The sequence below is a fragment of the Eptesicus fuscus genome, chromosome 5 (assembly GCF_027574615.1).
Source record: "Eptesicus fuscus isolate TK198812 chromosome 5, DD_ASM_mEF_20220401, whole genome shotgun sequence".
Lineage (NCBI taxonomy): Eukaryota > Metazoa > Chordata > Mammalia > Chiroptera > Vespertilionidae > Eptesicus > Eptesicus fuscus.
Window position 1 is genome coordinate 100,095,913 of NC_072477.1, and position 27,173 is coordinate 100,123,085.

At 41.7% G+C, this 27,173-nt stretch overlaps 1 protein-coding gene across 3 annotated transcripts in view; it reads left to right on the forward strand.

Annotated features, from left to right (window-relative positions):
• The window catches only part of LOC103304446 (coiled-coil domain-containing protein 7-like), a 430,240-nt gene that overhangs the window by 145,447 nt on the left and 257,620 nt on the right, over positions 1–27,173 (forward strand). For all 3 annotated transcript variants that reach the window (XM_054716612.1, XM_054716613.1, XM_054716614.1), the window contains exons 15-16: positions 19,031–19,096; positions 25,118–25,339. In XM_054716612.1, coding sequence (XP_054572587.1) covers positions 19,031–19,096; positions 25,118–25,339 — 288 coding nt within the window. The remainder of the gene's footprint in view (positions 1–19,030; positions 19,097–25,117; positions 25,340–27,173) is intronic.

A 27,173-nucleotide genomic window follows, 5' to 3' on the forward strand; every position in this document is an offset into this window, starting at 1 on the left:
AATTCATGCATGGGGTGGAGGGGAGTTGTCCCTCAGGCCCACCTGTGCCCTCTCACAATCTGGGACCCCTTGGGTATGGTTTCTAGGCTTGGCCGGTGATCAGGGCCTATTGGGCTTTCCTTCCCCCAGCTGCTGGCACCGCTGCTGCCACTGCTGGCCATCTGTGAGGCACTGCCCCACCTCCCCTGCCACTGGTCACCTCCTTCTGTGGGCAACAGGCATGGGGTGCAATCGCTTCGCAGGCCTGGGACTCCTTCTGTGGGATGATTGATTGCAGGGCTTCATGATCGATCACCCCACAGATGGAGGCCCTGCCCACCTGGCCAGAGCTCCGCCATGCAAAGGGTAGCCGGGGCCTCTCTCTTTGAGGTGATCACGGAGCCTCCACCCCCATCGACCACCCCATGGCTTGTGGCTTAGGCCTCCCTCTTTGGGGCGATAGATCAATTGCTGAGCCCACCAATCAATTGCCTCTGGGAGGGTAGACTGGGGCTCACTCTGTGGGGTGATTGTGGGGCAATAATGGGGCCCCCAACCATTTGCATTGAACTTACCTTGACTAGCCTGACACCAGTGCATGTCATAGCGTGGTCGTCCAGAAGGACGTTCTGCTGTTTGGTCTTTTGGTAGATTGCATATTACGCTTTTATTATTACAGATAATGATAGGTTTGCTCTTAGAAAGATATATCATGCATCAGTTTTTGTCTTTATATATCTACTAGAGGCCCGGTGCATGAAATTCATGCATGGGGGCGGGGGGGGGGGGGTTTCCCTCAGCCTGGGTTGCATCCTCTCCAATCTGACACCCCTCTCACAATCCAGTACTGCAGACACCTAACCACTCACCTGCCTGCCTGCCTCATCACCTCTAACTGCTCTGCTTGCCTGCCTGGTCACCCTTAACCATCTCTGCCTGCCAGCCTGGACACCCCTAACTGCCCTACCCTGCTGGCCTGGTTGCCACAAACTGCCCTCCCCTTCCAACCTGGTCACCCCTAAGTGACACTGCCTCGGCCCCCACCACTATGGCTTTGTCTGGAAGGATGTCTGGATGGATGTCTGAAAACTGTCCAGTCTAATTAGCATATTGCCCTTTTATTAGTATAGATACTAGTGGCCTAATGCATGAAAATTTGTACACTTCGGGGATCACAGTCCAGGACCCCTTGGAGGATGTGCATCTGCTGGCTTAGGCCTGCACCCCTGGGGAATGGGCCTAAGCTGGCAGTCAGACATTCCTCTGGCAGCCCAGGAGCCCTTGGGGGATGTCCAACTGACAGACATCCTTAGTGCTGCAGAGGATGTGGGAGAGGCTCCCACCATCACTGCAGAGCTCACAGCCATCAGCCTGGCTAGTGGCTGAGTGGAGCCCCCCCTGTGGGAGCCCACTGACCACCAGAGGGCAGCTCCTGCATTGAACGTCTGCCCCCGGGTGGTCAGTGTGTGTCATAGCGACCGGTTGTTCCGCCATTAGGGTTAATTTGGATATTACCCTTTTTGTATATAGGATATCTATACTAATAATAGAGGAATATGCAAATTGGCCAGGACACTGTAACATAACGACCAAACAACAGGGACCTGAGGCTGCATGGTGCCTGGCTGGAGTGGGGGACCTCAGGCTGCGCCCCAGCCTGGAATGGATTGACAAGGGACCTCAGGCTGCGCCCCCCCCCCCCCCCCCCCGCTTCAGCACTGGGCAGGGGGACCTGAGGCTGTGCCGAGGGACCTGAAGCTTCATTCCCCACCAGGTGTGGCTTGACGGGACCTGAGGCTGCAATCCCCACCCGGAAGACTTGATGGGGGGCCTCAGGCCATGCCCCCCAGCCAGGTGCTGGGATGGGGGACCTGAGGCTGCGCCCCCTGCCCGGCTCTGGGCTGGGGAACCTGAAGGTGTGGCCCCCACCTGGAGGGGCTTGACGGAGTGGGGCCTGCTGGGTCTGGGTCTTACCCAGTGAGTGTGGGGCCAGCTGAGTCTGGGTCTCCTGTGTTTTTGCAGCACGTGTGGGTGTGGTTGGGAACTTGACTTTAGGTGCTGGCGGCACGCCCCAGACTTACAGGAGGGAGATTTTCATATACATTTTACTAATTTTCTTTCATCTCTGATACTTCTATTTAGAGAAAGGGCAAATAGCAATATTAAAATATTTCCTCTAATTCCCTTTTAATGTGCATGATTTTGGTGCACCGGGCCACTAGTATAGCTAAAAGTATTACATATGTCTCCTTTTTCCCCAATTGACCCTCCCACTACTCCCACCCTTGAGGGTAGGTCCCTCATCCCCACTGTCTGTGTCCATTGGTTATGCTAATATGCATGCATACAAGTCCTTTGGTTGATCTTTAACACCACGGTCCCCTGAACCTTGTCTCTAGATTTACTTTTGTTTATCAGTTTATGTTGATCATTATATCCCATTATATGAGTGAGATCATGTGATATTTATCTTTCTCTGACTGGCTTGTTTTGTTTAGCATAATGCTCTCCAGTTCCATTCATGCTGTTGCAAATGGTAAAAGTTCCTTCTTTTTTATAGCAGCATAGTATTCCATTGTAGAGATGTACCACAGTTTTTTAATCCACTTATCTTCTGATGGGCATTTAGGCTGGTTTCAAATCTTAGTTATTGTAAATTGTGCTGCTATGAACATATAGGGGTGCATATATCCTTTCTGATTGGTGCATCTGGTTTCTTGGGATATAGTCCTAGAAGTGGGATCACTGTGTCAAATGGGAACTCTATTTTTAACTTAGGAAAATGCCATACTGTTTTCCACAGTGGCTGCACCAGTCTGCATTCCCACCAGCAGTGCATGAGGCTTCCTTTTTTTCTCCACATCCTTTCCATCACTTGTTTGTCGATTTATTGATGATGGCCATTCTGACAGGTGTGAGATGGCACCTCAATGCTGTTTTGATTTGCATCTCTCTGATGATTAGTGACTTTGAGCATGTTTTCATATGTCTCTTGGCCTTCTGTATGTCCTTTTTAGAAAGTGTCTATTTAGGTCCTTTGCCCATTTTTTACTAGATTGTTTATTTTCCTTTTGTTAAGTTGTATGAGTTCCTTGTAAATATTGGAGATTAAAACCTTATCTGAAATAGCATTGGAAAATACGTTCTCCCATGCAGTAGGCTTTCTTGTTGTTTTGTTGATGGTTTCTCTTGCTGTGCAAAAGCTTTTTATTTTTATGTAGTCCCATTTGTTTATTTTCTCTTTAGTTTCCATTGCCCTAGGAGCTGTAAGATATTGCTATGACGTATGTCTGATATTTTGATGCCTATGGAATCTTCCAAGTTTTTCATGGTTTCCTCTCTTATATTTAAGTCCTTTAACCATTTTGAGTTTGTTTTTGTGTATGGTGTAAGTTGGTGGTCTAGTTTCATTTTTTTGCATGTATTTGACCAATTTTTCCAGCACCATTTATTGAAGAGACTGTCTTGACTCCTGTGTATGCTCTTGCCTCCTTTGTCAAATACTAATTGAGCATAATGGCTTGGGTCTATTTCTGAGTTGTCTGTTCTGTTGCATTGGTCAATATGTCTGTTTTTGTGCCAGTACCAGGCAGTTTTGAGAACCATGGCTTGGTAATATAGCTTGATATCTGGTATTGTGATCCCTCCAACATTGTACTTTTTTCTCAGGATTGCTATGGCTACTCATGGTCTTTTTTTATTCCAGATGAATTTTTGGAGCATTTGTTCTTGGTCTGTGAAATTTGCCATTGGTATTTATTGGGGATTGCATTGAATCTATAAATTGCTTTGGGTAGTATGGGTGTTTTTAATGATGTTGATTCTACCAATCCATGAACACATTATTCCATTTGTTTATGTCTTCCTCTATCTCTTTTTTCAATGTCATGTAGTTTTCTGAGTATAGGTCTTTTACCTCTTAGTTAAGTTTATTCCTAGGTATCTTAAATTTTTTTGGTGCAATAGTAAATGGGATTGTAGTTTCTTTTTCTCTGTATTTATTATTGGTGTATAAAAAAAACCCATAGATTTCTGAGTATTAATTTTGTATCCTGCTATATTGATGAATTCAATAATTAAGTCTAGTAGTTTTTTTTATGGTGTCTTTAGGGTTTTCTATGTACAGTATTATGTCATCTGCAAATAATGACAGTTTTACTTCTTCTTTTCCAAATTGGATGACTTTTATTTCTTCTTCTTGTCTGATTGCTATGGCTAGCACTTCCAGTAGTATATTGAACAGGAGTGGTGAATGTGGGCCTCCTTGTCTTGTTCCTGTTCTTAGGGAAAATGGATTTAGTTTTTGCCCATTGAGTATGATGTTGTCTGTAGGTTTGTCATATAAGGCTTTTATTGTATTAAGGTGTGATCCCTCTATTCCCACTTTGCTGGTGATTTTTTATCAAGAAAGGGTGTTGGATTTTGTCAAATGCTTTTTCTGCATTGATTGATATGAGTATGTGATTTTTCTCTCTCCATTTGTTTATGTGATGTATCACATTTATTGGTTTTCGGATATTGTACCATCCTTGCATCCCCAGAATAAATTCCACTTGGTCATGGTGTATGATCTTTCTAATGTATTGCTGAATCTGATTTGCTAGAATTTTTTTGAGGATTTTATCATCTATGTATATCAAGAATATTGGCCTGTAGTTCTCTTTTTTGTGGTGTCTTTATGTGGTTTTGAAGTTAGGGTAATGCTGTCTTGATAGAAAGAGCTTGGAAGTGTGTCTTCCTCTTCAATTTTTAGAGTAATCTGAGGAGGATAGGTTTTAGTTTTTCTTTGAATGCTTGATAGAACTCCCTTGTAAAACCATCCGGACCAGGGCTTTTGTTTGCTGAAAGATGTTTGATTACTGTTTCAATTTCCTCAGTGTAGTTATCAGCCTATTCAGATTTTTTATTCTTCCTGATTCAGTGTTGGAAGCTTGTATTTTTCTAAGAATATGTCCATTTCAACTATGTTGTCCATTTCGCTGGAATAGAGTTGTTTATAGTACTTTTTCATAAAATTTTTTATTTCTGTGGGGTTGGTTGTTACTTCACCTCTTTCACTTTTTATTTTGTTTATTTGGGTCTTCTCTCTTTGCTTCTTGGTGAGCCTGGCTAGAGGTTTATCTTTTCAAATATAAGCTCTTGGTTTTATTAATCGTTTGTATGTTTTTTTTGGTTTTGTTTTTGTTTTTTTTGTCTCTATGTCATTTATTTCCACTTGGATCTTTTTTATTTCCTTCCTTCTGCTTTACTGGGATTTTCTTGTTGCTCTTTTCATAATTCTTTGAGTTATAGGGTAGATAATTTATTACAATTTTTTCTTGTTTTTTTGAGGCAGGCCTGTAGAGCTATGAATTCCCTCTGAAATCTGCTTTCACTATGTCCCATAGGTTTTGGATTGTTGTGTTTTCATTGTCATTTTTACCAGGATTCTTTTTATTTCTTCTTTGATTTCTTTGGTAACCCAATTATTGTTTAATAAAATTCTATTTAGCCTCCAAGTGTTTGATTTCTTTTCATTGTTTTAATTGTAGTTGATTTCTAATTTTATGCTATTGTGATCTGAGAAGATTTTTGATACGTTTTCTATCTTCTTGAACCTGAAGAGACTTTGCCTGTGTCCCAATATGTGATCTATGTTTGAAAATGTCCCATGTGCACTTGAGAAGAATGTATATTTTGTAGCTTTGGGGTGAAATGTTCTGAAGATGTTAATTACATCTATGTGATCTAGTGAGTCATTTAGGATTGGTTTCTTTGCTGATTTTTTGTTTAGAGTATTTATCCAATGGTGTCAATGTGATATTAAAGTCCTCTATTATGACTGCATTGCTGTTGATCTTTCTCTTGATATCTTTTGGAAATTTTTTTTTAATGTATTTGGGTGCTCCTGTATTGGGTGCATATATGTTTACCAGAGTTATATCTTCTTGTTGAATTGCTTTTTTTAGTATTATGAAGTGTCCTTCCTTATCTCTTGTTATACATTCACTCTCAGGTCTAATTTGTCAGATTTAAGTATTGCTACCCCAGCTTTTTTTCATTTCCATTCATCTGAAAAATATTTTCCCATCCTTTACTATCAGTCTGTATGAGTCCTTTTTTTTTTTGAGGTGGGCCTCTTGTAGTCAGCAGATGTATGGGTCATGTTTTCTTATTTATTCAGCTACCCTATGTCTTTTGATTCGAGTGTTAATCCATTTATATTTAAGGTTATTATTGATAGGTACTTGTTTGTTGCCATTTTTATTCTTTATGCCTGTGTTCCTTTTCCACTTCCTATTTCTTATTTTTACAGCATTTTGTTAGCATTTCTTCCATTGCTGGTTTGGTGGTTATAAACTCCCTTATCCCTTTTTTGATTACAAAGCTCCTGCTTTCCCTTTCAATTTTGAATGGTAGCTTTGCTGGGTAGAGTATTCTTGTATTCAGTACCTTGCTTTGCATCACTTTGTATATTACATTCAGTTTCCTTCTGGCCTGATGTGCTTCTGTTGAGTCTAATGGGAGATACCTTATAGGTAACTTTCTGTCTCTCTCAGGCCACCTTTAAGATTCTTACTTTGTCATTGGTGTTTGCCAATTTACTTATAATGTATCTTGGTTTCAGTCTTTTTGTGTTTATCTTGTTAGGGATGTTAACATACTAAAAAAAAAAAGAAAAAGAAAACACATTGAAACCTGTAAAGAATTTTGTGAGTTTCTTTGAGCCAAACTGTTGACTTATGCCGGGAAGTAGAACTTCAACAAATTGAGATAATGCTCCGGAGAATGGCGGGGTTACATCTGTATTTATACATTGCAATCAAAGGAAAGGGACATAGATGGGTTACATGAAATCCATTGGTGATAGATTAAGAAGGTGGGATAAAGCAAAGCAGGGAAACCTCTGGGATAGGGTAAAAAGTGGAATGATGGACATATGCTTCTTTTACATAGATGAATACAGGATAGTTTTACATAATTAATAGTTGACAATTAACTTGGTAATAATAACAATGAGGGAATGTCCTGGTGCCATTTGTTGTGCCTTGAGGGGTCCAGAAAAAAGGGAAGTTACAAGTTACCTATACATTTTGCAGATATGTTATCTTAGAGGCAAAAAGACAAATGGGCTCAGTGAAGATCTAAGTTGATCTTTATCAGGGAAAATACTGGCCTCAGACATGACTACCCACTAAAATCTGTTTGTAGTTAAATATTTAATTTTCAGACCATTGTTTGTGGTTATTTTAGGTCTCTGAGTTTGCAAGACTACCATGCAGGTCTCCCCTGAGCATGCCAGGTTAGCATGTGGCCCCTTTTGTCCACAGGGACTCTGTGAACTTCTCGGACTTGTGTTTTTTCTTCCCAATATCAGGGAAGTTTTCTGACATTATTTATTTGAACAGTTTTTTTAATTCCTTTCTTAGTTTCCTCTCCTTCTATCACCCTATTATGTGGATGTTGTTTTGTTTCATGTTGTCCCAAAGCTCTCTTAGGCTCTCCTCCTGTTTTTTTCAGTTTTTTTTTCCCAGTTGCTGCTCTGCTTGGGTGTTTTTTCCTACCTTGTCTTCTAGCTCACTGATGCTAGAAGGAGGCTTCTTCTAGTATACTGTTGATTCATTCTATTTTGTTCTTTATTGCAGATATGTCATTCTTTATTTCTTCTTAGTTCTTCATTTCCTATTTATTCTTACACATGTTGTTGAATTTGTCTTCTATCCTTTTCAGCATATGTATATCCATTGCTCTGAATTCTTTCTCTGACAAATCGCTTGCCTCCATTTTGTTTACTTCCTATTTCCGGTGATTCCCCCTTTTCTTACATATGGGGGCTATTATTTTGTCTCCCCATTTTTGCTCTTCTCAAGGTGTCTTGTTATGTGGCCCACTCTCTACCATTTGATCAAAAAGCACAAAATACAACTTGACAAGGAATGACACAGAGGGAATAAAACACGAATGTATTCACACCACCACCAACTCCAAATAAAGTGACTACCAGAGAAAAGAAAATTAGGGGAGAGAAAAGAGTACAAAAATGATATTGAGAAAAGGAAAAAAAAAACATAAGAGAGAAAGGAAAAAGAAGGTGCAAAATATACATACCTGGGGAAAAAACTCCACAAAACCAACAACTAAGCCAAAAAATTTAAACAACAAACACCCAGAAAAAAAGGAGGGGAGCTGAATCTGAAGAGGTAGAGCTTATTTCCAGAAGGTTAGGTAAAGGAATTGAATGAATTGGGGAATGGACATGATTCAGTATAGAGGAGGCAGAAAGAGAATGAGTGTATAAGAAGAAAAGTAAAAAACCAAATACTCAATTAAAATAATTAAATAATAATTATAATTAATAATAATAATAGTTAAAAGATATATATTAAGTCTATACATATAAAAGAAAAATTTAATATATAAAAAATAAAAATTTCCCCTTTCTTTAATCTATCTATCTTTACAAATATGTTTTTGGAAAAAGAGAATAGAGTAGAGAGCAGATAGGCCTGAGTCTGGTGAGTGAAACTAATTAAGCTATTAGTAGAAGAAGAGAACAAGTGAGGAGAGGAAAAACAAAACCATAAAATAAAAATACAAAATGAAATTCACATTTTACTGGAATCCTGTATTTTTTATCTGGCAAACAGCTCGGCGGGTGCCTCTCCAATTCTTGTTCCACCTCCTAACATCTCAGGTTGCTTTCGTTAGCTCAGCGAGAGAGAAAAGGGCTTTAGCTAGGATGTCGTCCTTGCAGAGGTGGAGGTGAGGCAGTGCAGGAGTCATGGATGTGCTGAGCCCTGTTTCTGCCTTTATTTTATTTTTTCCCATCTCATTACCTTCCCTGCAGCTCTCACCCCACAATCACCACACTGTTGGACACATCCCTTTCATGTACTTAAACTTCATATTTTCCATTAGCAGGGTAGATAAAACAACAGCTGCCCTATCTGTCTCAAAATAATGTAAAAGTGATATGAAAAAATTAAAAAATGTATCTAGAAATAGTAAATTGTATAGCCCACTCTTTTCTATGTGATGTAATAAAAGGAGTACAAGTAATCCTTTATTTTACCTTCACTTTGGAATATTTTCTTTTTCTGCAGTATAGCTTCTAAATAACCATCAGAGCATCATACCACCCATTTTAGTGAGTGACTAAAGTTTATTTTCTCACAGAATGTGCCTGAATGATTTAATAATCAGATATTATAAATTTGGGAAGTATATAAAAGCACTGCTTGTGCTATTGAATGTAGAATTTTATGGCATTAGTTTTCTATTCCTGCATAACATGTTACCACAAATTTTGCAACTTAAAACAACATTTATTTTCCCATATTCATGTTTTAAGAGGGTTAGGAGCCTGAGCATGACTTAGTTGTGTCTTATGCTCAAGGACTTATCAAGCTGAGATGCAGGTATTGACTAGGCTCTATTCCATTCTATAACTTGGGGTCTTCTTCCTAGTTCAAATGGATGTGGCAAACTTCAGTTTCTTGCACTCGTAGAACTGAGATACCCAGTCACGTGACCATCTTCATAGGCAGTTTACATCATAGCAACTATTTTCTTCAGACCATCCAAGAGTCTGTTATGTTTGCCAAAGCAGTTTTATATAATACTAGAGGCCCAGTGCATGAATTCATGCACAGGTGGGGTCCTGCTGGCTCAGTCCCAACCAGGGTGAATTGGGGCTAGGCCTGTCGGGAGGAGATGGTGGGAGGTTGGCTGGCTGTGGGGAGGGACTGCAGGTGGTTGGCTGGCTGGCCCTGCCCCTGATTAGGGTTGGGGGCTGATCTGGGGTGGGGCCAGGTTGGGGGAGAGGCCATGGGTGGTTGGCCAGCTGGCCCTGCACCTGATTGGGATGGGTGGCTGATCTTGGATGGGGCTGGGTGGGGGGAGGGGCTGCAGGATGTTGGCAAGCTGACCCTCCCTCTATTGAAGTGGGGAGATGATCAAGGGCAGGGTCAGCCTGGGGGGGCTCCAGGCCAATCAAGGTGGTGGGGGCCCATTGGGGGTGGGGCTGCAGGGGTGGGGCTGCAGGAGGTTGGCAGACCACCCTCCCCTCGATTGGAGTGGGAGAGGCTGATCAGGGGGTGGGCTGGCTGGGGGGAGGGGCCGAAGGAGTTGGCCAGCCAGCCCCACCCCCTGATTGGGCCAGTTCACTGGCCACAATGGGTGTCATAGCGACCAGTCGTTCTGGTCATTATGGCATTTTGGTCGCTGGCTTTTTATACATATCTATAGACTAAAGGCCCGGTGCATGAAATTTGTGCACTGGGGGGTGTGTCCCTCAGCCCAGCCTGTACCCTCTCCAAACAGAGATCAGGCCTAAACTAGCAGTTGGACATCCTCCTCACAATCAAGGATTGCTGGCTTCCAACCACTCGCCTGCCTGCCTACCTGATTGCCCCTAACTGCTTCAGCCTGGCAGCCTGATCACCCCCTAACCATGCCCCTACCAGCCTGATCAATGGCTAACTGCTGCCCTGCTGGCCCAATTACTCTCAACAGCTCTCCCTTGCTGACCTGGTTGTTCCTAACTGCCCTCCCCTGCAGGTCACCCCCCCCCCAACTTCCTTCCTTTGCAGGCCTGGTATCCCCTACCTGCCCTCCCCTGCAAGGCCTGGTTACCCCTAACTGCCCTCTCCTGCCACCCGGGTCCCCCCCAACTGCCCTTTCCTGCAGGCCTGGTTGCCCCCAAATGCCCTCCTCTACAGGCCTGGTTGACCCCAACTGCCCTCCCTCCCCTGCAGGCCTGGTTGCCCTCAACTATACTCTCCTGCCAGCCATCTTTTGGCAGTCATCTTGTGACCACGTGGGGATGGCCATCTTGTGTGAGGGTGTGATGATCAATTTGCATACTACCTCTTTATTATATAGGATAACACAATTACGGGAGTGACATCTTGTCACTTTAGCTAATGCAATCAAATAAAGGCAGTGGTATATCACCACTTTGTGATATTCTATTGGCTAGAAGCAAGTCATAGGTAACACTAAAAGGGAGTGAATTATACAGGGAATAACACCAGGGATAGGGATCTTTGGAGGCCATCTTAGAATTCTTCCAATCAACACTTATAAACTTATTTAATTTAGGACAACATTGTGAATATTTTAAAATTATTATAACCCCATATTTTTAACATTATAAGTCATTAAGATAGTATTTGTTTGTTTTTTAATTTGAGCTGTGCCTTTTTTTAAAATTTATTGTTGAAAATATTACATAAGTCCTTATTTCCCTCCCTGCCCCATTGACCTCTTCTAGCCCACCCTGAACCCACCCGAGGCCTTCACTACCCTATTGTCTGTGTCCATGGGTTATGCACATATGCATACAAGTTCCTTAGTTTGATCTCTTCCCACCTAACCTCCTCTGCCTTTTCTCTGAGGTTTGATAGCCTGTTCCATGCTTCTATGCCTCTGGATCTATTTTTGTTCATTAGTTTGTTTTGTTCATTATATTCCACATATGAGGGAGTTCATATGATACTTATCTTTCTTTTACTGGCTTATTTCACTTAGCATAATACTCTCTAGGGCCATCCATGCTGTTCTTAGTCTATTCATACTATTCTAACAAAATATTAGGGACTGGATAATTTATAGGCAAGATAAATTTATTTCCAACAGTTCTAGGGGCTAAAAGTTTGAGATCAGAGTGCCAGCATGGTGGGGTAAGGGCCTCTTCTCAGTTGAAGACTTCTCATTGTATTTCTGTATGACAGAAAAGGCAGGGGAGTTCTCTCAAGCCTCTTTTATAAGGGAATTAATCTCATTCATGAGGGCTCTGCTCTCCTGAACTAATTATCTCTCAAAGGTCCCACCTTGTAATATCATCACACTGGGCATTAAGATTTCAACATATGAATTTCTTTTAGGACACAAACATTAAGACCATAATAGGTAACAAAATATAGACTCAGTGGCTTAAATAACAAACATTTATTTCTCACAATTCTAGTGAATGACAAATTCAAGATTAAGGCACCATCTTCACATGGAAGAAAGGGTAAAGGAGCTCTCTGGAGTCTCTTTTAGAAGGTTGCTAATCCCATTAGTAAGGGCTCTACCCTCATGACCTAATCATCTCCTAAAGTCTTCATCTGTATATACCATCACATTAGATATTAGGTTTCAATTTATGAATTTTTTTTTGGGTGGGGGGTTGGGAGGGACACAAACATTCAGTCTATAGCAGCTAGTGAGTGTCATTTTAAATTATTTTTTATGAAGTTGAAGTCAAATCTTTCTGTAGGTATAATTTTTTCTGAGGAAGATCTATGGATTTAAGAGACTTTCTCCCTCCTCCAAAACTCCTTTATAAATCATTACTGGTCTAGGCCATTTTACAGAGATCAATAAAAATTTAAAAAAGTGACTTGCTTAGTGTTAGAGAACAAATTAATAGTGAAATCTGAACTGCAAACATGGAGTCCTGCTCAGAATTTGCAACATGTGAAAATATATTCTGTTTTGCTTTCTCTAACAGGCATGGATAATAGAATCAGTTCGCATTGTTATCTGCCCAAGTGATTTAATGCTTATGAAGTGCTCAATAAGACATATAAAACTGTCTTTTAGTTTTTAAATTAACTAGTTCTTTAGTTTACTTGTAACATTTAAAGTATGTAGAAAAAATAATCCATTTGGACCCAAGGCTATCTTTATGTTGTATAAATTGTACCTTGAACAAGGGAGGGGATAAGGCAAAAGTGGGTGTTGAAATCCAATCCATGGTTTACTTGCCAACTGCATACCCTAGCATAGGGCTGCATTTGCTTGAAAGAGGGCTCCTATTTTTCTAATTCATCAAAGATACCATATACACTAGCAACCCAGATAAAATGATACAAATTTTTTAATTCTATTAAATTTTGATTTTCAGATTATTTGTTAGAAAAATAGAATATATTTATTTCAAGTAAGTGGGTGATTAGTTGCTTAATCATATGGATATAAGAAAGACATGCATTTTTTAATTGTTTCTGTCCTTTTTAGTCTAATATGATGGCATTTCTCTTAAAAAATTTTATTTTCCATGTATGTTATTGGGGTTCATTCTTTTACTCAAAAGCCCATAATTCTGAGATAGATTCTTTTTTGTCAGCCTTCAGTATTTTCCACCCTTCAATTTTCTAACCTCACTGCCTTTTAGAACTTCCACTAACAGGTTGTTTGCCATTTTTCCAGTCTTCACCTGTAGACTTCTGGCTATTTTTCTGGTCTTTACTAGGTGTGGTCTTCACCACACTTTCAGCTTCTGCTCACCTGTTGAACCTAAAGCCAGTGCCACATGGTTTAAGTTTTTGTTGTTGCACCACCCCACTTCCAGGTATTTCTATTGCTTCATATCAAACTACCCCAAAATTTAGTGGCTTAAAACAATAATGCCATTATTTCTCACAATTCTTTGGTTTGCTGCACTCAGCTGGGCAGTGTCTCTATTTGATGTCATGTTGACTAAATATTGATACATTCAGGTGGGAACTCAGCTGGAGCTGGAAAAGTCCAAGATAATTTCTTTCACATGTCTGATTTCCCATCATGCAATTTATCCCAAACTTCTCTACATGGTGGCTGGGACCCAAGAAGGCAAAAGCAAAAATAATAAGCTTGTTACAAACTGAGCTCATAAGTCCTTGAAGTTTTTTCACCACATTCTGTAAAGAAATTACAAGGCTAGCACATATTCAAGGGGAGGAGTGGCATAGAGTGGATAAAATTATTGGTGGCATTTGTGGAAATAATATAATACAACTTTTGTAAATGTTCTGATGACATAATATAATGTATATTTTCTATTGCTTTGTATACCAATTAACTTTTCCTAAATAACAAATTACAACTTGGTGATTTAAAACAGCAGATATTTGCGGGGGTGAGGGTGGGGATCTGTAATAGTAACAACAAAAAATGAAGTAAAAAAAATGAAGGAGATAAAAAAACACACAACGTCAGATATTCATTATTTCTCTTAGTGGCTGGATAAGTGTTTTCTCTGGGCAGGCTTGGGTTGGGTGGTCTAAGATAGCTTTATTCACATGTATGGGGTCCTAGCTGGGACATCTGGGACAGATAGGACCTCTTTACAGTCTGATCTCCCAAAAGGCTATCCCTAAATAGTTTACTGTATAGTAAGATTCTCAGTAGCAAGAGAGCAAAATAAAGCTGGAAGACTGCTGAGAGTTAAGCTCAAACCTCAGATAGTGCCATTTGCATTGTATCCTATTGGCCAAAGCAAGTCCTAGGTCAGCCCAGTTTCAGGGATTGAAGAAATTTATTTCACCTTTTGATCAGAGCTACTGCAAAGAATTTATGACCATTTGTAGTCTATCACAGTGGAGTATGTATTCTCTTTTCCATTCTTTCTCTTCTCTCTCTTCTTCTCTCATTATAAAATTTAATTAAATCTAGATTTGTTTCATTATTTTAATTCTCTATATACTTATTAGTTAGAAACTAGGCTAGACTGCTATATAAAGAGACTCCATAAAATTCAATAGCTCAAACAAAATAGAATATTATTTATCTCTCATGGAAAGTTTGGGTAGATGTGGGTATAGTAGTTTGATGTTTTCTGGAACCCTGTTTCTTTATTTTTTGCTCTCATTTATCATTGAAATTTAGAAATTTTACAAGATTTAAATTTTTACTTAGTTCAAGAAAGTATTGTTTTCCTAGTTATTTATTATTTATCTTTCTTCTGCCTTTTATCCCTCTGGAACTTTGTTTTCAACAGTTTGACTCTGATTTGTGTGGGCACCATTTTATTTTCTTCTTCTTATTAGAGTCCTGGTGCACAAAATTCATGCACGGGGTGGGGTGTGTCCCCTCAGCCCAGCTTGTACCCTCTCCAATCTGGGACATCCCTCTCACAATCCGGGACAGCTGGCTCATAACTGCTCACCTGCCTGCCTGCCTGATCGCCCCTAACTGTCCCCACCCCCCTGCTAGCCTGATCACCCCTAACCACTTCTGCCTGCCAGCCTGATTGCCCTTAACTGCCCCCCTTGCCAGCCTGGTTGCCCCTAACTGTCCCCTTCCACCTGACTGGTTGCCCCTTAGTGCCCCCCCCCTGCCAGCCTGCTTGCTCCCAACTGCCCCCTGTGCCAGCCTGGTCATCCTCAACTTCCCCCCTGCCAGCCTGGCTGCCCACAACTGTCCCTCTACTGGCCTGGTCATCTCCAAATGCCCCCCTCACAAGCCTTGTCACCCCTAACTGGCCCCCCCCCCCCAGCCTGGTTGCCCTTCACTGTCCCCCCTGCCAGCCTGGTTGCTCCTCACTGCCCCCATGCCTGGTCACCCCCAACTGCCCATCCCCCTGCTGGCCTGGTTGCCCCTCACTGCCCCCCTCTGCTGGCCTGGTCACCCCTCACTGATCCCCTCTGTCAGCCTGGTCGCCCCTCACTGCCCCCCCTGCCAGCCTGGTCAACCCACACAGCCTGCTGTTCAGTTGTTTGGTCATCCCTCGCTAATCCCCCTGCCAGCCTTGTCGCCTCATGCAGCCTGCTGTTTGGTTGTTACTCTGAAGGTGTCGTGACCAATTTGCATATTACCCTTTTATTAGTATAGATTATTTTAATATATATTTTTATTGACTTTTTACAGAGAGGAAGGGAGAGGGGTAGAGAGTTAGAAACACCAATCAGCTGCCTCCTGCACGCCCCCTACTGGGGATCGAGCATGCAACCAAGGTACATACTCTTGACTGGAATCGAACCCAGGACCTTTCAGTCCACAGCCCAACACTCTATCCACTGAGCCAAACTGGTCAGGGCTCTTTTTATTTTTTGAACCTTTATTGTTGAAAGTATTGCATAGGTCCTTCTTTTTTCCCCATTAACCTCTTCCAGCCCACTCCCATCCTCTCTTCCCACCCCCCACCCTCACCACCCCATTGTCTGTGTCTATGGGTTATGCATATATGCATACAATTTCATTGGTTGATCTCTTCCCACCCACCCTCCCTTGTCTTCCCTCTGAGGTTCAACAGTTTATTCATGCTTCTATGACTCTGGGTTTACTTTTGGTCATCAGTTTATTTGGTTCATTAGACCATTTTCTTTATATATATCAACTTAGAGTTTAATGAACAACTTGAGTATGTAAATTTCAGGAAATTTTCAACTATTTTTTCCAAGCCACTTTTTCTACTCTGTTTCTCTCTCTCTTCTCTCTCTCTCTCTCTCTCTCTCTCTCTCTCTCTCTCAATGCAATTACCTGTTAGTTATTTGATATTTCAAATGTTTTTCAGTCTTTATTCACTTGTTCCCATCATTATTCTCTTTTGTCTTTAGATACATATTTTCTATTGATGAATCTTCAAATGATCTCACACTATACTGCCATATCCAATCTGCTCCCTTGTTCGTTCATTAAATTTTTAAACTCAGATGCTATGTTTTTCTATACTACAATTTATATTAGGTTGTTTTTATAGTTTCTATTTCTATTCTGGGATTTCCACAATTTAATTCATTATGAACATATTTTCTTTTATTTTTGGATATTAGAGGCATGGTGCATGAAATTCGTGCACCGGTTGGGGGTCCCTCAGCCCATCCTGCACCCTCTCCAATCCGGGACCCCTCGGGGGATGTCTGACTGCCTCTCGCAATCCAGGACCGCTGGCTCCTAACTGCTTGCCTGTCTGCCTGATCACCCCTAACCACCTCTGCTGGCCTGCCTAATCACCCATAACTGCTCCCCTACCATCCTGATTGCCCTTAACTGATCCCCTGCTGGCCTGATCATCCCTAACCACCTCTGCCTTGCCCTGAACCCAGGATCCGGGCTTTCCTCCCTCTAGCCGGCTGCAGGCACCCAGGACCCAGGCCGGCTTTGCCTGGGCTGTCCACAGCTCCCGGGACTGTGGGCAAGTGGCTTTGCTTGGGCTGCAGTTACAGGTGCCTGGGACCGTGGGGTAGGTAGATTGTCCCTATCCTGGGCCACAGGCACAGGCACAACCTCTGGTGCCCAGGACCAAAGGGACCATGGGGCATGCAAATTGTCCCTCTCCCAGGCTGCATGTGGCTTGTCCCTCTCCTGGGCCACATAATTTAATTCATTATGAACATATTTTCTTTTATTTTGGATACTAGCGGCCTGGTGCATGAAATTTGTGCACCGGTTGGGGGTCCCTCAGTCCATGCATAGGTCCTTCTTTTTTCCCCATTAACCTGGCTGGTCCCCTGCACCCTCTCCAATCCGGGACCCCTCGGGGGATGTCTGACTGCCTCTCGCAATCCAGGACCGTTGGCTCCTAATCACTCGCCTGCCTGCCTGATCACCCCTAACCACCTGTGCCTGCCTGAACGCCCTTAACCATCTCTGCCTGCCTGCCTGATCACCCATAACTGCCCCCCTACCATCCTGATTGCCCTTAACTGCTTCCCTGCTGGCCAGATCATCCCTAACCACCTCTGCCTTGCCCTGCACCCAGGACCTGGGCTTTCCTCCCTCTAGCTGGCTGCAGGCACCCAGGACCCAGGCTGGCTTTGCCCAGGCTGGACACAGCTCAGGGGACTGTGGGCAGGCATCTTTGCCTGGGTTGCAGTCACAGGTGCCTGGGACTGTGGGGTAGGCAGCTTGTCCCTCTCCTGGGCAACAGGCGCAGGCACAGCCTCTGCCCCTGCTCCACAGGGACCATGGGGCATGTGGCTTGTCCCTCTCCTGGACTGCATCCCTAGCTGCTGGTGCCTGGGATCGTGGGGTGGGTGACTTGTCCCTCTCCCGGGCCACAGCCTGGCTGCTCCCCATTCCTCTCTCATGAGCTCACTTGTGCCTGGCAAGTCCCCATTCCTTTCTCCCCAGTGTTGAGTGTCTGAGTTATGGCTGATGGCGTGAGAGCGGGATAACCATTTGAATATTAGATCTTTATTATATAGGATTGTTATGAGTTGCTTTACAATTTTTATACTAATTCTAAAATCCAGACTATGTTAGGATCAATCTCTGTGATTGTCTTTTATCTTAAGAATAAGGATCTTTTCCTATTTCTTACAATGTCAAGTAATTCTAAATTGTATCTTGGATATTGGTAAAGTCATGTTGAAATTCTGGATTCTGCTATATTCTTTCAATGATTGGTATTATTTTGTTTGTTTTGCTTTAATATATAATTAACATGATTTGATGGAAAATAAAAATTCTGTGTTTAAGCAAGCTCCAATGACATTTAATTTTTTTAGCTTTTGCTGAGCTGCTTAGATTCTTCCTTACACATATGTGGTTTAGGGGTAAGGGGGAGATTTGGGCAGAGATTATACAAACAGTTTGGGGCTCCCTGTCTCCAGCTTTCTTCTTTGTGTGACTTTCTCCTAACCTTTCTAGTGGCTGTGATTGCCCTGAACTCTCTCTGGTTTGCAAAGTCTAAAAATCAGGCATTCTATCAGTTATTAGGTGCCTTACCTGGTTCAGCTAGGGCTTGCCCTCAGACTAGGAGCCAAACCAAGAATATTAATAATCCTCGTCAACTTCTCTCAAGAATCTATTCAACAAAGGGATAGCTTTCAAATGTTAATATTTATATAGTATTTTGTTCATAGTTTATGGTGGTTATGTATGGCAGGGCTTGTCTAGTAGGAATTTGCTCTGCTATGCCAGAGCAGAATTAGGGACTTTAGGTATGGTTCCTCAAACTGTCTTCATCTGCTGAGAATTCTTGGTCTATTTAATGTATAATAGAATCCACTCCTCACAAAGTCAGAACTAAGCTTATTTTGTGTTAAGAACGAAGTTGCTTCTTTCTATAAAATTTGAAAACTTTATATTTAAATATTTTATGCCTAAAGGAACAGAGAAAAGAAATGCTTAATTTACTCTATTTATAGTTTGCCAGATTCAAAGTCAAACTGCATATGGAAAATCAATAGGAAGTTAAAGGTGTAGAAATTATCCACCATTATGCCTGTTAAGTGTGTAGTAAATGTATATATATGCTCAAATCATCACCTGGGCTGTTTATATGGATTTTAGTAATGTAGTAACTATAACAATAAGTTAATAAAAACAAAAGTACCAAAATGAATACCTCTCTGTATCCCCTTATATTGCATCCTAGAAAACAGCATCTGCTCTGGAAACTGAGAACAAAATCCTTCAGGAACAACTGAAACAAGCATTACAGGTAAAGAATATCATGCTCTTTTAAAATTGTTAACAAGTGAATATTTTTAAATTTTGAAAGTTGAGTTTTTTAGGGTGACTGACATTGTTTAATAAAATTATACAGGTTTAAAAATGAATATGTTGACCTTATTAACTAATAGTCTGTACTAAGTATTTTGCCAGTTTTAAAGTATATTAATTTTACACACTAGGAGTATATTAATAAAATTTAACATCACTCATTTTTTTACAACACTGAGAGTTGTATTTTATTCTTTTAAATTAAATTTATTTGGGTGACAGTGGTTAATAAGATTATATGTCTCAAATGTACATTTTTGTGATACATGATCTCTATATAATTACATTGTATACCCACCACCCAAAGTCAAATCATCTTTTATCACCATACTAGAGGCCCAGTGCATAAAATTTGTGCACTGCACTGGTGGGAGAGGGTTGTCCCTCAGCCTGGTTTGTGCCCTCTTGCAGTCCAGATGCCCTTGGGGGATGTCCAACGGATGGCTTAGGTCCACTCCCGCCCCTTGTGGGAGTGCACTGTCCACTAGGGGGCAGCTCCTGCGTTGAGCATTTGCCCCCTGGTGGTCAGTGCACATCATAGTGACAGGTCTTTCTATTGTTTGGTCAATTTGCATATTAGCCTTTTATTATATAGGATATTTGATCCCCTTTACCCTTTACTACATGCCCAACTTCCTCCCTCTGGTAACCATCTTACATCTGTGTCTATGAGTTTTTGTTTTTATTTGTTCATTTGTTCCCTTGTTTTATATCCTACATATGAGTGAAATCATATAGGACTAAACTAGAAAGAAAAGTAAACATCCTTAATCAAACAAAAATCTATTTCCCACTGAGACAATATTATAAATAAAATAAAATAAAATACAATAAAATACTGTAGTCATTACAATTGAACTCAGTTAAACTGGATGCTGGCTCTTACTGCTATTTTTCAAATTGTTGCTAAATAACCAAAGAAAGAAGCTACATTTTTATAAGCAGATAGACAAAAGTAATATTATTTAAATCCTGTCTAATAAAAGAGTGATATGCAAATTGACCATCACACCAAGACACAAGATGGCCACCCCCATGTGGTCAAAGATGGCTACCCCATATGGACACAAGATGATTGCCACAAGATGGCTGCCACAAGATGGCCTGCAGGGGAGGGCAATTGTGGGAAGTTAGGGGTGACCAGGCCAGCAGAGAAGGGCAGTTGGGGTGACCAGGCTGGAAGAGGAGGGCAGTTGGGGGAGACCAGGCCAGCAAGGGAGGGCAGTGGTGGGGGACCCAGGCCTGCAGGGGAGGGAAGTTGTGGGGGGACCCAGGCCTGCAGGGGAGGGAAGTTGTGGGTGATCAGGCAAGCAGGAAGGGCAGTTAGGGATGACCAGGCCAGCAGGGGAGGGCAGTTTGGGGGGACCACACCTTCAGTGGAGGGCAGTTGGGGGGAGACCAGGCCTGCAGGGGAGGGCAGTTGTGGGAAATCATGCCAGCAGGGAGGGCAGTTAGGGGTGATTGGGCCAGCAGGAGGGCAGTTGGGGGACACCAGGTCAGTAGGGGATGGCAGTTGGGGGCAATCAGGACTGCCGGGGAAGGCAGTTGGGGGAGGCAGGCCTGCAGGGGAGGGTGGTTGGGGGGGGCCAGGACTGCAGTGGAGGAAAGTTGGGGGGAACCCAGGCCTGCAGGGGAAGGACTGTTGGGGGGGACCAGGCCTGCAGGGGAGGGCAGTTGTGGACGATCAGGCCAGCAGGGAGGGCAGTTAGGGGTGACTGGGCCAGCAGGAGACCAAGCCAGCAGGGGAGGGAAGTTGGGGGGGACCCAGGCCTACAGGGGAGGGCAGTTAGGGGGGACTGGGCCAGCATGGGAGGGCAGTTGGGGGGGACCAGGCCTGAAAGGTAGGGCAGTTGTGGGAGGACCAGGCCTGCAGGGGAGGGCAGTTGTGGGCGATCAGGCCAGCAGGGAGGGCAGTTAGGGGTGACCAGGCCAGCAGGAGACCAGGCCAGCAGGGGAGGGCAGTTGGGGGGACCAAGCCTGCAGGGGAAGGAAGTTGGGGGGGACCAGGCCTGCAGGGGAGGGCAGTTGGGGGGGCCAGGCCTGCAGGGGAGCGAAGTTCAGTCTAAACGGGTGGTCAGAAATCTCTCAAGGGGTCCCATATTAGAGAGGGTGCAGGCTGGGCTGAGGGACACTAACCCCGCCCCCCTGCATGAATCTCGTGCACCGGTCCTCTAGTATTATATAGTTTTCCTTCTGAAAAATGCAAGAAAATACACAAATTTGTTTTAATGGTATAGTTAAAAAACGTGGCTGAGGACAAAATAGATAAAAAAGCAACAGCTTTTCTTTTTTTCAGAAGCAATCATTTAATGATTGTATTGTACATCCAAAACTAACATAATGTATGTTAAATGTAATTGAAAAGTAAAAATTAAAAAAAGAAAAAAGAAGCAATTATTTAGAAAATATAGTAGAAAAATTTTATTCATAATATTAGGATAGCATAATTAACAAAAATATACAGAGTTTTATATAAAGAAAAATACACTTTACTGAGAGTATAGGTGAAAAGTGTATATTTTTGGTTTTGAAGCATCGTAATTATAAATAATTTAGTTTTTTACTTTCTCCAAATTGATATACAAACTTAATGCAATTTATTTCTAGATATAAATGGAATTATTTTTGTGCTTAATGGGACTATTATAATAATATATATTGAAATAAGAAATTGGTGAATATTTAAAGAAACAATTTAGGAATGTTTGCTGATCTAAAAAATCAATATATAATGTAAAACTACAATAGCTAAAGCAATGTGGCTCTAGATTTGGTATTGAATAGAAGAAACAGTTGATAATAATTATCTGGTCTTGGATAGAGCAAGGTTTTCTAAGCATTGTACTACAAAGAAACATGTTAATATACTTACATATTTAACTATATACATTTAAAACATTTTAATGGTAAAAGGTATGAGATATGAAGATAAATGGGAGATTTTTACATAATGTATACTAATAAAAGGGTAATATGCTAGTGAGAACGGGTCAATCAGACATCTTCTGGATGTCCAACTTCCTTCTGGACAAAGCAATGGTTGCAGGGACCAAGGCAGAGGTGGTTAGGGGCGATCAGGCTGGTAGGGGAGCAAGCAGTTAGGGGTAATCAGGCCGGCATGGGGGAGCAAGCAGTTAGGGGTGATCAGGCTGGCAGGGGAGGGCAGTTAGGGGTGATCAGGTTGTCGGGGGGGGCAGTTGGGGGCAATCAGGGCGGGGATCGGCCCTAAACCAGCAGTCAGACATCCCCCAAGGGGTCCTGGATTGGAGAGAGTGCAGGCTGGGCTGAGGGACACCCCCCGGTTCACAAATTTAGTGCACTGCGCCTCTAGTCTATAATAATAGAAGTATAATATGCTAATTAGACTGGACAGCCAAACAACCTTCTGGACATCCTTCCAGATGTTCTTCCAGATAACCTTCCAGACGAAGCTGGGGTGTGAGGGCTGAGGCAAGCCGCTGTGGCTGCGAGGGCCAAGCCCCTTGCACAAATTTTGTGCATTGGGCCTCTAATATTTTATAAATCTAAAAGAAATATGGATAACTCTCTTTCCAAGTAGACAAGGGACAAAAATAGGCAAGTCATAATTTAGAAGCACACATGCCTAATAAATGCAGACTAGTATATTCAACCACACTTTTTCAAATAATTTCAATTAAAAATAAGAAAATGTTTGGTGATGGAAGATGATTGATCTTAACCAGTCACCCCTATGCATTTAATAAAAAATAACAATGGGATAGATTTTTAACCTATCATTTTTGTCAAAATTTAAAAAGTAGAAAAATCTTAATGTTTACTATGTGCAGAAATGAACAATCTTTCACATACTTCTATTATTAGTGTGAATTGATTCTTTCCTGAAGAAAACATATAGCAAAAGTCTTGGAAAGACATATTTTTTTTCATTGAACAGTTCCGCTTCTAAAAATGTATTGTAAAGAAGAAAAAAGTGTATGGAGATTTTTACAAGTAGGTATAATATAAAATTTTTAATAGTAAAATATTTAAAATTTCCAATCTTTCACTGATAAAAATATTAAATAAAATAAGAAATAGTATTATGGTATATTATCTTAGCTATATTATTATTTTAGGTATATTGTTATTATTTTTAGATATATTATCTTAGCTATTTTGACTACTTACATGTTTAGTGTCATGGAAATATCTATGGAATTATATAATAAAAAGGTTGTATTATGTGAGTATGTATAGTATACGATTACATATAAATAATTTTTTAAAATACATATATGCATTATTTATATTTATAAATAATTAAAAAGGATGTACATTGAAAAGTTGACAGTGAGTTTTCTGAATGTGGTGAGATTATTTGTAAGCTTAATTTTGTCAATCTATATTCTTTCATACAAAATAATTTTTGTTGTTAATCCTCACCCGAGGATATTTTTTCATTGATTTTTAGGGAGAGTGGAAGAGAGAAGGAAAGACAGAAACATGGATGTGACAGAAACACATTCATTGGTTGCCTCCTGCACGAGCCCTGACCAGGGCCCAGGCCAGGGAGGAGCCTGAAACCAAGGTATGTGTCTTTGACCAGAATTGAACTTGGGACCAATTGGTCTGCAGGCAATGCTTTATCCACTGAGCCAAACTAACTAGAGCAAAACAATATTTTAAAGAAAAATTTTATTCTAGAAAAAACAAATTATTTATTTTTTACATTTTATTTTTTGATATAGGTACTAATTATCATGGCTACAATTAAGCAGTTTGTATAATGTATATCTTTATTAATTTTTATTGTACCTATATAATAATTATAGCTTTTACAAAATAAGAGTAGATTTCCTTCTTTTTTATGGCTGAATAGTATTCTGTTGTATAAATGTATCACAGCCTTTTTATCCACTCATTACTGATGGGCACTAGGGCTGCTTCCAAATCTTGACTATTATGAATAATGCTGCAATGAACATAGGGGAGCATATATTCTTTTGAGATAGTGTTTCAGGTTTCTTTGAATATATTCCCAGAAGTGGAATTGCTGGGTCATGAGGCAGTTCCTTTTTTAATTTTTTGAGTTAACTCCATACCACTTTCCACAGTGGCTGCACCAATCTGCATTCCCAACAACAGTTGAGTAGGGTTCCACATCCTTACCAACACTTGTTGTTTATTGATCTATTAATGGTAGCCATTCTGAAACCTGTATAATTTTATTAACCAATGTCACCCCAATAAATTCAATAAAAAATCATACCTAATAAAATGGTAATATGCAAATTACCATCACTCCACTACACCCACAATTTGGCCGGCTGGAGGCGCGGGGGGTGGGACTCAGGGTGGCTGATTGGCTGGCGGTAGGAGCGGGGGGCGAGGACTCGCGAGTCCCTGACCCCCGCTCCTCCCGCAGGCTTAAACGTCTGGCGCTGCTTAGGCCTGCGCTGCGGAAGACACTGGTGGCGGAACTCGGGGTGGCCGAACTCAGGGTGGCCGATTGCGTGGCTGCCAGTGCCAGTTTTCCGCCAGCAGCAGTTTTCCTCTGGCCACCCGCCAGATCGGAGTGCCTCCCAATCAGAGTTCCTCTCAGGGTGGCTGATTGTGCTGGCGGGAGGCGCTCTGATCAGCGGGTGGCCAGAGGAAAACTGCTGCTGGCGGAAAACTGGTGCCGGCAGCCAGGTGAAGGAAAAGTCTATTGCACGAAACTTCGTGCAACGGGCTTCTAGTAAGAAATAAGAGCACTAGGAACTCCTGGATATAAAAATAGCCCTAAAATGGAAGAGGATTTTCATCGTTTAAATGAAGCTGAGGATCTTTTAAACTATGGATTATATCTGTGATTTAACTTACATTCCTTCAACTCAGTAAAAATAAAATTGAGAGGTAATATGGGCATGAATATATGCGTATTTTTGAAAGTTGCAATATTGTTAGGAAAAATGTCACAGAAGTAATACTTGATCAATGGTTACTTTTTTTCAAATAGGAAGCTGAAAAAGCTAAGCATCAACTAAAGTATTTCCTAAATCAAGGGGAGTTACTTAAAAGTGACAGGAAAACCAAGACAACAATGGAAAGGAGTACAAGTGACACAGAAGTTAAAGTTGTAGATTCAACATCTCTACCATTGGAGAAAGAAACAAGAAAAGTACAAATTGCAGATTCAAATGGACAAAAGACAAATGTTAAGAACCAAGAATATCCACAGGTAAAGGAATACTCAAAATAAAGATAGTAATATGTGCTATTAGAATTCAATCTCATTATTTGCATTATTTGATTCTATTTTTAAAAATTCTCTATGTCTTTTTTTTTTGCTTGGATTTTTTTCCATTCATTTTCTGGGTAATTAATTCATTATTATCTTCAATATACATGTAAAAATGAGGTATGTATTGATTTTGTGATTAAATTTTTATTGATTTTAAAGAAAGAGGAGGGCAAGAGATACATCAATTGGTTGCCTCCCACATGTGCCCTGACTAAGCTCAAACCTGCAAACCTGGGTACGTTTCCTGACTGGATGAACCTGTGACCCTCTGGCGCATGGGACAATGCTCCAACCCACTGAGGCACACCTGCCAGGGCTTGTGATTAATTTTTTAGACAGTCAAGTGTTGACATTTTTTTTTCTAGATAGTTATTTCAATACAAACTAGTCAGATATAAAATATTGTTTAATGTATTCATTTATATTTAAATTGAGCTATAATTGACATTTCTTACTTTCTGGTGTATAATATAATGGTTTGACATTGTATATTTTGCAAAATTATTAGCACTATATATCTAGTTAACATCTGCCATCACACCTAGTTACAAAATTTTTTCTTATGATGAGAATTTTTAAGATTTTACTGCCTTAGAAACTTTCAAATATGCAATACAGTATTATTAACTATAATGATCATGCTGTCCATTATATCCCCTGGACTTATCCTATCTAATAATAGAGTAACATGTAAATTACCATCACTCCGCTATGCCCACGATTGGGCGGCAGGAGGCTGGGGGGCGGGACTCGGGGTGGCCTATCCGGCCATTGAGAGGCACGGATCCGCTGCCACTGAGGGGGGCTACCCTGCTGTTGAGAGGCGCAGGGGGCGGGACTCCCGCCCCCTGCGCCTCTCAACAGCCAGATCCGCGACCGCTGAGGGGGCCTGCCACGGACACCCAGCTGCGCCTCTCAACGGCAGGGTAGCCAGGTGTCCACAGCAGCCCCCTCAGCGGCCCCGGACCATCAAAAGTTGGGGAGCTGGGTGCCTATCTGCTCCGGCACCTGGCCTTTCAGAAGCCTCCACCAAGCCAGAGGCTTCTGAAAGGCCTGGTGCACCAGCAGACAGGCACCCAGCTCCACCGCGAAAAGCGAAAGCGTGTAGGGGACCCTACACGTGCATGATTCAATCGTGCACTGGGCCTCTAGTTTACTTATAACTGGAAGTTTGTACCTTTTTACTCTCTTCATCCATTTTTCCCACCCTCAGCCTCCACCTCTGGCAACCACCAATCTATTTTTTGTATCTGTAAGCTTTTTTGGTGGTGTTGTCATTTTTAGATTTCATATATAAGTGAGATAATGTAATATTTGTTTTTCTTTGTCTCACTTATTTAACTTAGCATAATACCTTCAAGGTCAAACAGCAAGATTTTATGGGGGACATATACAGGGCTGGGAAAAAGTGGATTTACAGTTGTTCATATGGAAAATAATACAGTCTACACTAATAAAAAAGAAAGATTCAAGTTGACTCTACCTCTGAGACATCCACCAGCCAATCAGGAGTGAGCATACAAATTAACCCAACAAAGATGGTAGGTTAATTTGCATATGCAGGTGCCAAGTGGCCGGGGGTGGGGCGGCACCAAGCAGCCTGGGTCCTGGGGATGGGTGCCATGCCCACAGGCTCCCGGGACCATTGCTGGCCCCAGGAGGTGAGAGCAGCTGCACAGCTTGACAACAGACAGCTGCTTGGCGGTAGCTGTGGTGACCCGCGAGCAGGCAAGCGGGCCTGCAGGCAGCACCCAGCAGGGCCTGCTTGGCC